Here is a 14,236-nt window from a genome sequence, read left to right as displayed (position 1 = left end):
CTTTAAGAGATGAATGGTTTGAATATATCAGTGCAAGCACAGCTGCACCTGCTTGGCTTGGTGTATTGCTGTAGTAGGTAATTCGTTACCTAGAGCATATTTATTCAAAAAGTTTGTACAGACACATTTCTATCTGCATGCATATAGCTGCCTAAGAGCAAGAAAGGGCTTTAATATTATCTACAATGTTAGGGTAGTGCCTGCAGAGAGGAGGGTTTGGTTGTGCATGCATGTGGCTTTGCGTAGAAAAGATAACAGCTTTTTTAAGTTTTTAATGTAGAGTAAAGCCCTTCTAGATTTATACTTTGTCATTATGGTTTTCTTTGTAGTTACGCCAGGTTTATATGGTGAATACTATAGATATTTTAATTTATTTGCCTATTAGTATATAATCTAATGTAATCTAATGTCTATCTAATCTAATCATCTAATGTTGTGGGCACAACAGAACTAGCGTAAGCCTTCTTAGAGACTTTAATTGAATTATTTTGACTTATTTGCAGCTAGTAAAGGCTTTCAGATAATATATTTTATGCAGATTATAGCTGTGAAGAGGAATAGGGGGTCGTCTATGAAAGCAATCCCAGCCAACCCCCTTTAAGTGTATGAATTATTTTTCTTCATTAATAAGGTGTTAAGATCATGCCCTTAAGACTCTGGGTAAATTTATTTTGCAGCTGAGAGATAGACGCTGCTCATGAGCCCGAAGGAGTTTGCGATGTGGCAAAGGGAGGCACTGCACAGCGACGTGCTAAGGGGGCAATTAACAAGAAACCAGCGGTCTCTAAAGAAATAAATAGCACCTTTTTAGACGTTTTCTACAATATAATTTGTTTAAAGCAAAGGTATAACCACACGAGTTTAAGCTCGATCAGCAGCGGCATTATTTTTCATACAAGTTCCAACACTTTGCTGCCCCATCATGTGAGGAGGCTTATCAGTAGAAGATGTTTTGCTGCTGTTTCCTTTGTCGGGCCCAAGTAGTGGTAATTAAGTTGCTAAGAACCTCTAAGGAGGCGCCGCTTCTGGTATGTATACAGACGCGTATGAAGTTGGCGTTCAGGATATGAAAGCCTTGAGATTTATAGAGACAAAAAACCCTCTTAGTTTTCATACTGAGAGTATTTCGTTACAGGAAGAGATGTGCTGTTTTGAGGAAAGGGAAGAGGGGCATATACACCGCTTTCCGTTTGAAGTTAGTAAATCTACTATATATTTTTAAATATAGAGCGCTCCTCTATCGATATAAATATAAATTTCATCGTTTCAGTATTCTTTTTCTTTCGTTTTAAGTACGTACACATGACGACAGAACGGGGATTCATATGCTTTTAAACAACTCTTATCTTGAGTCTTTTAATTCTACGACAGCTTACACGGGCCCTCTGCTAATAAGATCTCTCTCTTTACAGTATGCACGTATAATATATTTACTTAGAGGCATTGCCCCTCTCCCTCAACGGCGAAGAATCAGCTGGGGCCCTTTGTGTTTTAAAAACAAAAACTACGAAATACTACTATTATAACTCTGGTATTATTTTTATTGATAAAAGTGAAGACATCAAAGAAAAAAAGACGAAGACCGACTGCTGCATGCTGCACGCCGCGCAGCGGCAGTCGCAAGCGTATGCAGCCTTGAGGGCATGTTATTGATTTCCCTCTATTCCTGAAATTAATACATTATTACATGCAGTTAATTGGTTTTTATTTTTAATTTTAATCAAAATAAATAAATATTTTTCTCGGATGCAACGCACAGCGCTAACAGCAGGCCCAACGAGCGTTGGGGCTGTATCATTCGTACGCCGGCTTAGGGGGAGGGAGAAGTTTGTTTTAATTTCCCCATTCAATAATTTATATCTTCTGCTAAGTTCATGAATTCGATTTGTTGATCCATTTTGTTTATTTGTTGTCGCATTTCCCTTAAACAGGCGTAGTAGGGGAGGGGCAGCGCTGTGTGGTGTAGGCAGCAGCGGGCTGCTTTCCTTGTTTTACTCCTCATTCTCCTCTCGGTTCTCATTTCTTCCTTTTTCTTTTCGTTTTCATTCCTCTGCTGTATACCAGTGGCCGTCTGACTGCTCTTCTTGTCCTGCTGAGCATGCATAGCATGCTACATACGGGGCCCCGCTCTTAGGTGTAGCTGCAAGCTCAGAGAACATACTTGTTGTGTTTTGTTCTGTGGTTAAAGCGAAACAACTGACCTCATAGGGGGTAAAAGGAGGAAAAACGCAATCGCAGCGGCTGTGCCGCCTCTTTCGTTGCTGAGGGTTTGCTCCAGCGGGCCTGATAGTTTGCAGTTTAGGGTTTAAGTGTAGGGCGCCTCAAAGGTTCAGTTGGCTGTTCTTCGCGAAGTAAACGCAGAATTACAGGAAGAAAAACAACAACAAAATCAAAACAGGTCGTTAATGAAGGGCTAACAACAGACAAATACGAAGATGGCTGATTTCCTCACGTAAGCTCCCCTCCCATGCTGCTTGAGCCCTGCTGCTGTTTCTTTACGGAACTCTTTTAATAGAAATACATCTCATATATGCTCCTTCATACAGACTTGCATACAAATATATTTCATATAATGATTAAAATTTTGCCACCTTTTCAAACTGTCAGGAGCTTTGAGAAGGCTGCACTGCCGTAGGCACATCAGCTGTATATATATATATATATATATAATATATTATATAAAGAGCATATATGCTGAGCTATGAACAACGCCTTGAATACAAACTAGCTGCTGCTTTGTGAGCATGTGGAAATATGTGCCTGGCATGATTATAGCAGCATGCAGGGGTTTTATTGGTTTTCGTTTACTAATGCATTATCAAAAGGATTTAATATTTTCGTTTGTTTGTTGCTTCTGCTTTCTTCTGCTTTCCGCAGGAGGTTGCCGGCCCCCCGCGCCTCTCGTCTGTGCGTCTCAGATGCTTCTCTCGGTTCTTATTCTTTGTCTACTGCGCCCATTCGTCCTTTGAAATCTACCAGCAACAATAAAAGCAGCATTTCTATACCCCCTTATCTTCATCGCCAAGGTTTTGTGCCAAAATGCGAAGAAGACTTCGGAGGCGGTGGCTCCTACCCCGAAATATTCGTCGCTCAGTTTCCGCTGGGCATGGGCAAAAATATGGATGTAAGGAAATTCTCTGAATGAAATATATAAACTTTTGAATATTTTAGATTAAAATGGGTTTCCAAGAGCCTATTATATGCACTGCTGCAAAAATACACATATGCTGGAACTCGAAAAAAATGTTTTCATACATGATGAAGATTTGCTTCAGAGAGGTATTAATGCAATACAAACAGAAAGGGAAGGAAGAAACAATAAAATGCAGAGAGAGGCAAATAAACTGGTTTTTTCCCTGGAAAGTTAAGGCTGGCCAGCAAAAAGTTTTTTTGTTGTGAAATACTGAATGTATTTCGTACTTTGAATTGGCTTTTATGAATAATACAGCAGAAGCAGCAAAAAGATTTCGCCATTATATCTATCCCCTTGTTTTCTGCGCGTATTCCTCTGCTTTTCAATGTATAGTTCAGGTTCCAGCTTTCGAATATGCATACAATTTTTTGCATTCAATATGTTTTCATGTTTTGTTTTCAATTGCTTTATTACGTTGTTCTGCGAGCAGGGAGGCCTCTCCAGCTCGACGCTTCCACTGCAAGTGGGAGCAGACGGCCGCCTTGCTTACGATTTGGTCGTTAGACATGGTTCAAATAAAGCAGTCGTCTATACAGGCCCAGAAAGCGCCAATGGATTGCAGCTGCAGGGAGCTGCAGCAGCAGCAGCACGGGAAATACCCGGCAAAGAAGAAGAGGAAAAAGAATTGCTGAAAACCAAACAAGCCATCGAAAAAGAACTCGAAAAGAAAAGCAACGCTGGAAGAGCACAGCCCCAACATAGAGAAGCAGAATTCGTCAGATATACCCCAGCTAAAATGGTATGCATACATTGTATATAGTCTGTATTATTTCTTATGCCATAGTATTCCCTACATGTCTACGCGTGAAGATAGTTGTGTCCTTGCCGTTTGAGCGTTCCACTAGCTTTTTATAAGTATTATATTTATAATGTATATATTGTGTTTGTCGGGGGTTGTTCCTTATTCGGATTGGTAAGGATATTTTTTTCGCAGCTTTAGGGAATGTCGGTTTTGTCTTTTGCCACTTTCTTTGGCCCCATCATTCCTCATAAGTTCTGAAAAAGGAGCTATTTTTTTCTTTGTTTACATCTGTTTGTTCGGTTCTTTGCTTGCTTGATGGCTTGTGTGTTTGTTTTCTCTATCATTTCACATATCTGTTGCGAACATGTTGCTCATCGTGCTTATTTCTTCGCCCATCTTCTGTTTCTTGTTCACGTGCTTGTGCATCCAAGAAGCGCAGTTTGCGTTGTTTGCGTTTGTCTTTGCCAGGTAGAAGGGCATAACAGTGGCTGCGCGCAGCGGCTGCTACGACTTGAGGACTTACCCGTTGATCCTTTGGAGCCCCCTCGCTTTAAACACAAAAGGGTGCCAGCAGCTCGTTTCTCTCCTCCTCCTCCTGTTTTGCATTCTCCTACAAGTAATGCAATTCAGATTGACTGCATATGACCCTCCCTTCCTTGTGTTGCCCAGCCTGCTGCACCTGCTTTTGCTGCTGATGCTGATGCCACTGCTGCTTGTGCTGGTGCTTCTGCTGTTTCCTTGGTTGATTAAGAAGACAGACAGAAACAGCATGTTGTCTGTAATTTACCTACGCTTCGTGTGTGTTTCGATTGCATTTCTTTTGTTTTCCCTGTGCTGCCCCTGTCGTGTTTGTCTTGGTCTTTACTACTTGTTGCACCTGTCTTGTTGTTTTGTGTGCTTTTACACATTTTTACTTACACGCATTTTATTTGGGTTGCCATTCCTCAGGGAAACTTACGCTGCAGGACCAGCAGGACTGGAAGATTCCCCCTTGCGTCAGCAACTGGAAAAACCAAAAGGGGTATACAATACCTCTTGATAAGCGTGTTGCTGCAGACGGCAGAAACTTGCAAGATGTGAGTTGTTATCACGGTCTATTTCGGTCTATTTTTCTTCACATAGTTGTAATTGGGCACTTTATTTATTCAAATTTCCTCTTTGAGTCCTTGCTTGTGCTCGTATCTCCGTCTGTTTCTTAGTTCGGCGGTACCTTCTGCCAGGGGACGTCAGCAGCTGCTCGCTTGTGAAATCCTGTGTGTTTATGGTATTTTACGCAAGTTTATGTGCTGGGTGTTCCTTCCCTCACATTATTTTGCCCTCATGCATGCTTTTCGTGGAATCATCAAAGAGTCAGGAAAGTTGTTGGGACTGCGTTCTCCACATGTTCGTCTTGAAGTGTTTTTGCTTTTGTTCTCTTTCCTTTTCGCTTGCCTTTCTTGTCTGCGCATTGTGTTTGTATGGTTTTTTGGCGGTCTGCAGAAGTGGGGCTGCCACGAGGCAGTCAATTTCCGCAGGTGCACCATCGCTCTGTTTTTCCTATATTGAATTCTTTCGCGTCTAGAGGAAAATCCGAAGGGCTATCCTTATGCTGCGGCTTGCCTCAGGTGTCAGTGAACGACAAATTTGCATCCCTTTCCGAAGCACTTTACATAGCGGAACGGCAGGCTAGAGAAGAGATTAGACTCCGCAACGAAGTTAAAAAACAAAAGAAAATCCGCGAAGAAGAACTCAGAGAACAGCAACTCAGACAACTCGCCGCTCAGGCGAGAGCAGAAAGGTCAGAAAATTTGAGCTCTAACGGCTTGGTCATTTCGTTCTAGTGTCGCGTCTGCGTTGTACTTAGGTGCTTTCATGCCTCTCAGAATTAAATCGTCAGGTGTACAACTGAGGGATTTGGTGGCTATTTTTCTCGCGTCTAGTTGATTTTGCGAGTTCTTCCTATCCCTCCTTGCTGTGTAGAGGTCGTTTAAGCTGTTTGCTGCTCGCGTGCAGAGCTAAGAGAGGAGTCAGGGGAATAGTGTTTAAAATAGATTGTTAGATGCCTGGGCTTTGTTTGTGTGGCGATGTCTACAGAGCCCAGTTGCTGCAGCAGTCGAGGCGCGCTGCTGGGGCGGATGCGGAAGAGGAGGCAGAACGGCAGCAACGAGAACAAGTGGCGAGGGAAAGAGAGAAAGACATTGAACGCGCAGTTCGCCTGGAGGTACAAGCGTGAATAGATTCTCTTCTGTTTCTCTTTTTTTCCCCTTCGGGCTTGTTTTTTTACAGCTACGGAGATGAACCATTTCTCGCGTTTCTCTGTCCTTAGGGTTTAGTCCCTCCATACCTGCTGTATTCTGCTTTTGTATAACGTTGGATGATGCGTGTGTCGTGTAATGGTAGAAACGCATGGCGGTGCCTCACCCTGTTTCCAGTTTTTCGTCTTTAATGTCGTTTCCCGTGCGTTTACTGACGTGTATTTGTGTGGTTGGTGTCATGTTTACTATGTGACTGTGTTATGTTGCTGTTCAGAGAAGCAGAGGAAAACGCCGAGATGATTCTCAAAGAGACATCAGCGAGTTGGTGGCCTTGGGGCTGCCGGTGGACGCGAAGAAACAACGCACCGACTCCATGTTTGATGCGCGTCTCTTCAACCAAGCAGGGGGAACTGACTCGGTTTGTCATTTATATTGCCTGAGGGCAGTTTACTGCTTCTTTTGCATATGTTCAAGTTTATTACAATGTTGCGCCTTTGCTGCCCTGGCCCGAGCCATGCGCTGCCTGCTGCTGCGCCCCGTTTTTGTTTTTCCGTATTCACCAACGGCGCTTCCCCTCTTCTGCATCAGTCTCAGTCTTCTGTCGTTGCACTTTTTTTCGAGTCGCTGCTTTCCAGTGTTGGACTTGGATTCATTCTTATTTTTCCCTCCTCTTAAATGTGGTGTTCTTCCTATCTAGCTGTGTAGCGTGCTGGTGCTGCCTGTTGCTGCGGTTCCTTGGGGCGCTGCATCGCAAAAAATCAAGCGTTTGCAGGCGTTCGTCGTTGTCGCCTTCTACGTTTTAGTGGCTGCATTGTGATTGTTATATTACTGAATTCTCGTGTTCTTCCCCTGCATTGTTTCTGAGCCGCTGTGTTCTACTTGTCCGGCCTCTAATCACTGTCTTCTTGCGTGTTACGTTGTTCTTTCCCTAGGGATACAAAGGAGGAGAAGACGACACATACAACTTGTATGATCGCCCCCTGTTTGCCCAACGAGGAGGTGCAGGGATTTATCAATTCAGCCGCGACAGGTTTTCGAGTTCTGTCGGGTAAGAAAAATAGGAGCAGCTGTTGAGACTTGTATATTTTCTTCATTTCAGCATAAAGATGGGTTTGATCACAGTGGTGTTATCAAGAAATACGGTGTTTGTTTCGTAACTCCTCTTGATGGTTTTTTTCTGCACTGCCATTACATGAAATGCATTTGCCGAGATGTATACTTTACTCGTATTCATCGTGATGAGGATGCGGTCTACCACAATGAAACTTTCGAAAGTGGCTCTGTTAAGCAAATGAGGATACTTGAATTTCTGTTTTGCTTCGATGCTTTGAGATTAATAGTTGAATTGATGTTTGTATATAAGCGTGTAGACAGGTTATTAAGTGCGTAAAACGTCTGTTGCGAAAATCTTTTCAACCCTGTTTTGTATCTTAGTCACGTGTATACAAATGTGTTCCCATTTATGCATTGCATGTCTCGTGCGAGCCCGTTCTCTCTAGATATCGGTGTACCGCACGTACAACAAACATAAATACCCGCTGCTTGCATGGTGGGAATATGCATGCATATTGTTTATTTTTGGTTGACCACAGGGAAAACTCGGAATTGGCTTCGTTTGCTGGTGCTGATAAAACAAGGTACACGAGGACGGGCCCGGTGGAATTCGAAAAGGTAAGGACAAAAAGCAAAGGCACAAAGGGCAAGGCATAAAGTGGAGAAGAATGTAGTTCCAGCTAGAGTGCAGCGATGGTGGAAGTACAGCGTTCATGCGCGGTTTTGCCTATCTTGACCTGTTAGGTCCTCTTCTTAGCTTGCCATTGATTCTTATGTTGTTTTGCTTGTCTGTTATATGCTTGTTGGTTATGTGCATTGTGGGTATTTCCTCATTTGCCATGCATTGGTTTGACAAGCAAGTTAATAAAGAATGCATCCCTGGCGCAGATGCCAATCCCGATCCCGATCGGCAGCACCAGCAGAGGGATGTCGTTCGCTGTTTATTAGCATGCATCCCGTAGCTTGCATGCTCGTTACCTTTTCATTAGAACCGTTATTTGATTGCCATTTGTTCATCGTTCTTTGTTGGTTGCGTGGTGTCTGCTGGTTGTTCTTTATTCGGTGCCTAGTTATCTTCTGCTGTGCTGCAGGACGTGTCAGATCCGTTTGGCCTGGACAATCTTCTTTCCGAGGCCCACAAGAAGTAAACGGCTGAGATGGGATGTAGTTCTTAACGAAGAAAAGGGCTGCGGTTTTGACTGGCTGCGGGAAAGGCACAGGTTGAAATGTGCCGGAAGCTTAGGTGTTTGTAAACCCCCACTTTGGCGAGCACGATGGCTGTGATGTTTGTTATCGTAGGCATGTACGTATATATGAAACGCACGTATGTGCATCCATGTGCATATAAATATGTATGCATATGTGACTTACTGGCTTTCCCCCAACTTCTTTGTTCAAAAGGACAGCCGTCCTTGATCGCAGGGCTTTAGGTGGTCTCCACTTACAGTCAGTCAGGATGTTAAACGACACTGCAACGCATATTCACATTCCTCATAACGGCGCTGAAAGGCTTTTGCATACGCCTCGCAGTTGCACGTTACAAACCGCGGTCCACTGAGAGGCAGTTGGAAACACTTTATGCGTACACCTCAGTACAGCCGGCAACTGGCCTGCCCGTCGAATATCCGCGCCATATTCGCAAAAACTGGCATATGCTGATTACTTTTGGGTAACGTCAGGGGGATATGCTCACATGTAGCTTTATTTAGGGAGACATCTACACACGTAGAATCTGCGCAGGCATGTGCGTATGCTTATATGCATAAAGGATAGTTTGCGTGCTTTACGTAGTCCCACTATATCGTCTTTCGGTAGACCAGAGAAAGAAGTAAGCACAATATAAATAAATGGGCAGAACAAAGAAGAAAGATTGCACGGAGTGGGATTTGAACCCACGCGGGCGTTCGCCCACCAGAACTTGAGTCTGGCGCCTTAGACCACTCGGCCATCCGTGCGAACTTCGGATGTTTAGAGAGCAGCTGTATCCTTCCAAAAGCAACACCGGCATTACCGAAACTAAATTTGCAGAATGAAGAGCAGGAAGGGGACGGAGATGGATTTAAACCCGCGCTACACTACCTTACGCAGTCCCGTTCTGCGCGAACCCCCCCAAAGATGAACTACAGACCGCACAAATATAAACGCAATAATTCGAGGGCAGTGAACAGTTACCTTCACTGCGATGTGTGTGGACATTTCATGAGCATTAGCGATGCTCGTAAGCCTGTATTTGTACATTCCGACAACGAATCAAGAAAGCTGTACTTCAATGGCGGCAAGGCCTTTCCTCCACATCGTGGAGCAGACTGACACCTGCTGGCCGTTCTTCTTTCGCGACAGGTGCCTAGCAGATTCACCTTAAACTTATCCATTCTTTTTGCGCGTAGGCAAAAGTGAAGCTCTAACTACAAGCGACAAGCAGGAGCCTTGAACTCTGGGTACCGGTCCTGTTTCCCCCCGTGGGTATTAAAGCACTAACGAATCGTACTCCTACTATCTTCAGCTGAAAGTACTTAGGGCCGTTAACAGGGAACACAGATATTTCCAGTGCTCACTTGGCGTCAAATTAAATTGGGCGTTCTTCTTGCGTGCAATTTACCGCGCCACGTGGTGTCAGCTGCTTTGTTGAAGACGAGCTGTATATGTTCCCTATCTACTTTGTATGCGAGGGCAAGCGGTATGCGTTTCATTGCTAGCAGGTGTTCGCACACTCACCCACTAGTTGCTACAGATTCCATTTCTTAATATGTTCGTATGAAGTTTAGGGCGAGAAAGCCAGAGCAACGACAAACAAAGCCCTTCCTAGTTATTGAAAGGAGCCAGTTCACTGTGGCTGCATTAAACCAGTGTGCCATGCGTCTACGCTGCTGCTCAGCGTTGCGCATACACCCGACCTCTGCAGCAGCATCAGGAACAGTCGGAGGCACAAGCAGGGTTGCCTGGTTCGCCAGCAGCTGATCCCAAGGACTACAGCACAGAGGAAGACGAAGGAATGAAAGTCAAATAGTCCGCTAGTCTTGCCATCTGCGTGTTCGCGAGGGCCTTCTGGTTGTCCAAATATATCCGCAGTTTTTCGCCCCAAACCCGCGTCCAACGCGGCGCGGCCTTTGTGTCGTCTCTCCATTTGTCCAATTGTGCAGTTCCTGCAAGAATGGCAACAACAAAAGCCCCATAAATTACTGCAGATTTTGTTTCTATATTTCTGTCCCAACTCGCAGTTGTATCTTGCTTGCGAGGATCTACATACGAAACTGGTGGTATATGCCTGGGTAGAGCATAAATACAATCGAGCATTTACACTGTGCCCCCTTCGAACAAACGTTTCCAGCTGCCCCAGCAGCAACTGTTGCTGCAGCAGCTGCTGCCGAGTGCAGCAATGAGCTACAGCGCTTACGGTCCTCAGCTGCCTTGGCTACGGATTGCAGCGCGTCGGATATAATCTCACGAATACGGTCAGCTGCCTCTGGATCATTGCGAATGGCAGTGAATGTGAACGTGGGCCCCCATGGCTTCTCGCCAGCTGCAGCAGCGGCGGCAGAAGCAGCTGCCGCTGCTCCACCTGCTCCAGCCCCCCCTGCACACAAAAAGTGATCTAGAGAGGCGTGAGAAGAAACGAAGAGCGAAGCCAAGAATCTCCAGGACAGGCTTTGCACCCCAGTGCTAAACAAGCCACAGAGTGGCAAATCCTGCAGATCCATGAGGCTCTTCTTCAGTTCATATTCGCCGTCATCTTCAGGGACCTCCACCTGCAAGGTCAGGAAGTCCACTGGGTTCCCTGAAGCCGCAAGCAGGAGACCCTATCTAACAATTCAAACAAAGATAGCAACCGCAATCAATAGAGACAACTAGGAAATTGAAATCTATAGACTGGGAAATCAAAACGGTCGTAATCAGAGACAGACAACGGAAGGCAAAGCAAGCAACTAAGGACAGTAGCTGGAAAGTCATATGACTGTGACAAATTCGATGGCGTTCGGGCCGTCTTGGTTGAAGCAGCAGTAGCAGCAGCAGCAGCAACTGCAGGACAACCCGCTGCTGCTGAAGGTGTAGCCAGCGCAGCGACTGGAACAGCAGTAGCAGCTGAGAAATGCTAGGCTTACCTTTGTCTTCTCCGTTGAATTGCCATTCTGCGTTTGAGTCGGTCTTATCTGTTGCTGTTTCCCTCCGAGGGGGCTGCAGGCGTGGGAATGAACTGGGGCAGAATCCGAAGTAGGCTAAAAATTGCCAGGACTGAAGAGGCCCGTAATGTGCGTACACCTGGGCCCCTTTAGGCACATCGCAGGCCAAACGGAGGCAGAGGCAGAGGCTTCCACACTCTTCCTCGAGCACAGGAGACAAGACCTGTCCGTGGAAATGGTGGTTCAGCAAGTCTCCAAGGGGAACGAAAGATGCACAAGAAGGAGGAAGCCGCACAAAATACGTAGGGGTTGACGCGCTGGGCGCCGCCTTCTGAACCCCCACAGGCAGCAACACGCACCGAGACTCCTGTGCTGCACCAGCCGTCTCAAGAAGTTCCAACAGAAACGGCACCCGATGCTCTTCTTCCTCCTCTTCATCTGCGTCTTCTTGCGCATCCTCTCCCTCCCTGTCCTCCGCTGGGTCTCCCGCCGGGGGTCCATCGACAGGAGCCCCCGGCCCCTCCTTGTTGGCATCGCCAAGGGGCTTTTTAAGGGGCCTCGCCCCAGGCTGGAACTCCTGAAGAGGTGGAAGGGGCCGCAAAGGAAGCGAAAAGGAACGGGACTCGAGAATGAGATGCGCCCACAGAAAGTCGGTAGAGTTCAGCTGAGCTAAGAAAGCCGAGAGTTGAGCTGCTCCACTGCAAGAAGAAAGAGAAAGGGCCCCTAAAGAAGGACTCGCTTTGGCTGCTGCTGCTGCTGCCACCGCACCCGTGGGCAAACCAACGTGGAAAGGCGCATCTGTTGCTGTGGTTGCCGCTGCTGCTGCTGCTGCTGCTCTGCAGGCGGAGAGCACCCCGCCACCATGCTGCATCCCTGCTGGAGGAGGAAAGGACTGCTGCAGCAGCGGCAGCAGCTCCTGGTGCATCATTTTGCACTTGGCCAGAGAGCGGCTCACGGCGCTTTCCATGGCAGCGTCTCCGAGGAACTCGACAACCCCTTCAGAGTCCATCAGCAACAACTCCTCCTTTCGAGCTGCTTCTGCTGCTGCTGCTGCTGCTGAGCCACCAGCGGAAGAACCGCACACAGCCTCTGCTGTGGCTGCTGCATCCGCTTCTCCAGCAGCAGGCAGGAAGCGCAGCAGGGCTCTACCCCCCTCTTCCCCACCAGTGAAGGCGAGGAACAAAAGAAAGAGACACAAGACGACGTCGCAGTCAACAAGAGGCTGCAGTTCTGTAGGCTGCTCGGGTATCTGCTGCTGCTCTTGGGGCCTCTGCTGCGCTGCTGCTTCCTGCTGCAGCAAAATCTCGGGCGGCAACCCCAGCAGCAGCTGGGCGAGAGGAGAGAATGTGGGGTGTGTCAGAGCGGTATACGGATTGATGAGGGCGGCGGCAGGGACACGCAGCAGCACTTCTCCCCGCTTGAGCTCGTCTGCAGCAACGATCCCCCGCCCCTCTTGCTTGAATGACGCCACCTGCACCTTGGGGTGTACGTATGCCTGCAGCTCGGTGGCTGCAGCGCGTAGAACAGCCGTATCTTTCTCGTCGAGGGTGTACTGTCTCACTTCATTTGCAGGGGCGCAAAACAGAGCGAATAAATGGTGCGCCTGAGACGCATAAGCAGCAGCAGCAGCAGCGGCGGCTCCCGCTGCTGACGCCTGCTCCGCCTCCCACTGCTGCTGCGCGTTTTGCAGGAACAGCTCAGGAGGCCGCTGCATAATCGTCAAGCAGTGGCGGAAGCTGAATGGCCCTGAGCAACCAGCAAGAAGACCCCAGGCCTCTCCTCTGCTGCCTTGGGTTCTGCCTCTCGCCAGGCGAAAACAGTGCCCATCTTTTTTCCTCTTTCGGGTCTCTGCTGCTGTTGGAGCGTCGCTCGCTGCAGCTGCTGCATCACTGTTTGGTGTGGCTGCTGCTGCTGCAGCATCATTGGTGCTCTTCCCTTCCGCCTTCGGGAGGCGTTGCAAGTGCGCCTCAAAGAAATACAACTCACTGTCAGAGGCGTGCTGGACGCGCAGGGCGTCAAGCCAAATGCCGCAGTTAACCCGCACACAATCAGCGCAGAGGCAGCTGCAGATTCTTAGAAGCCTGAGAGGGTTTTTCTTTGCATTGGCACTGATGCTGCCATTAGAAAGAGAAGCAGCACCTTTCCCCTGGGTGCTAGTTGAAGCAGGAGGGTCGACAGTGCATATATCAATGCCTAGAGACAGAAAAAGGGATGCACGGAACGCCTCGTGAGTGTCGTTTTCATCAGGAGCAGGAGGAGGGAGCACCAAGTACCTTGAAGAATCACAGTTGCTGCTGCTGCAACTGCAGCGCACAGATACCATAGTGTTTGGGTTCGGTTGTTAGGCGGCCTTCCGCAGTTCGAGAACGGACTGTATGCGCCTGCTCTTCAGTTGTGCTACTGAAATTTTCGGCAATGATGTGGGAAGCGTTTATTGTTGGTCTTTGTATCATTCCGCTTTTTCCGTTAACTGCAGCCGCCGGCGAAACCCAGCATCGAGACAAAGTACGGGAGTTGAAATATGCTTATTCTCTCGAACGAGCCGACTACAACTTCAATTTAAAATCCTTTTGCTTACATTAAAGCTAAAAGAACGCGAGAAGTTGTATTTATTCCCTGCGTCTGATGCCGCAAGACTGTCGGCGGCGTTCATTTACAAGGCAGGCCCAGCCCCACAAGGCAGCAAGCTAATCCCTCTTACCTACAAATGGAAAAAAGGACACTAACTCAAGTAATAATTAATACTACTACTAGTTAAAGGGTGTATGATAAGACAATGCATACAAAGATCATCCCAATATGAATCGCCGTCTCCCACACCTTTCTGCATTTCGACTTTTCCTGGAGGAACACCAAGGAGGCCCACGATACACTGAAACGTTAACGCTTCTGCGCA

At 47.1% G+C, this 14,236-nt stretch overlaps 2 protein-coding genes across 2 annotated transcripts; one reads left to right on the top strand and one right to left on the bottom strand.

The window, feature by feature from the left end:
* Positions 1 to 2,435: 2,435 nt before the first annotated feature.
* EAH_00017400 (hypothetical protein, conserved) lies at positions 2,436 to 8,370 on the top strand (the record flags this gene model as incomplete). The annotated part of the gene is made up of 11 exons (XM_013393861.1): positions 2,436 to 2,452; positions 2,878 to 3,124; positions 3,624 to 3,932; positions 4,404 to 4,551; positions 4,884 to 5,011; positions 5,540 to 5,712; positions 6,009 to 6,135; positions 6,444 to 6,587; positions 7,102 to 7,217; positions 7,762 to 7,840; positions 8,314 to 8,370. 11 exons carry the CDS (start codon positions 2,436 to 2,438, stop codon positions 8,368 to 8,370), a joined length of 1,545 nt encoding a protein of 514 aa, XP_013249315.1.
* Positions 8,371 to 10,189: 1,819 nt separating this feature from the next.
* Positions 10,190 to 13,054, bottom strand: EAH_00017390 (phospholipase/carboxylesterase, putative; the record flags this gene model as incomplete). The annotated part of the gene is made up of 3 exons (XM_013393860.1): positions 10,190 to 10,365; positions 10,617 to 10,997; positions 11,323 to 13,054. The coding sequence occupies 3 exons, from the start codon at positions 13,052 to 13,054 to the stop codon at positions 10,190 to 10,192; spliced, it is 2,289 nt and encodes a 762-aa protein (XP_013249314.1).
* Between the last annotated feature and the right edge of the window lie 1,182 nt (positions 13,055 to 14,236).

This window comes from Eimeria acervulina, genomic scaffold (assembly GCF_000499425.1).
Source record: "Eimeria acervulina Houghton genomic scaffold, Eah_scaff111, whole genome shotgun sequence".
Lineage (NCBI taxonomy): Eukaryota > Apicomplexa > Conoidasida > Eucoccidiorida > Eimeriidae > Eimeria > Eimeria acervulina.
This window is presented reverse-complemented; position numbering and strand designations above follow the sequence as displayed.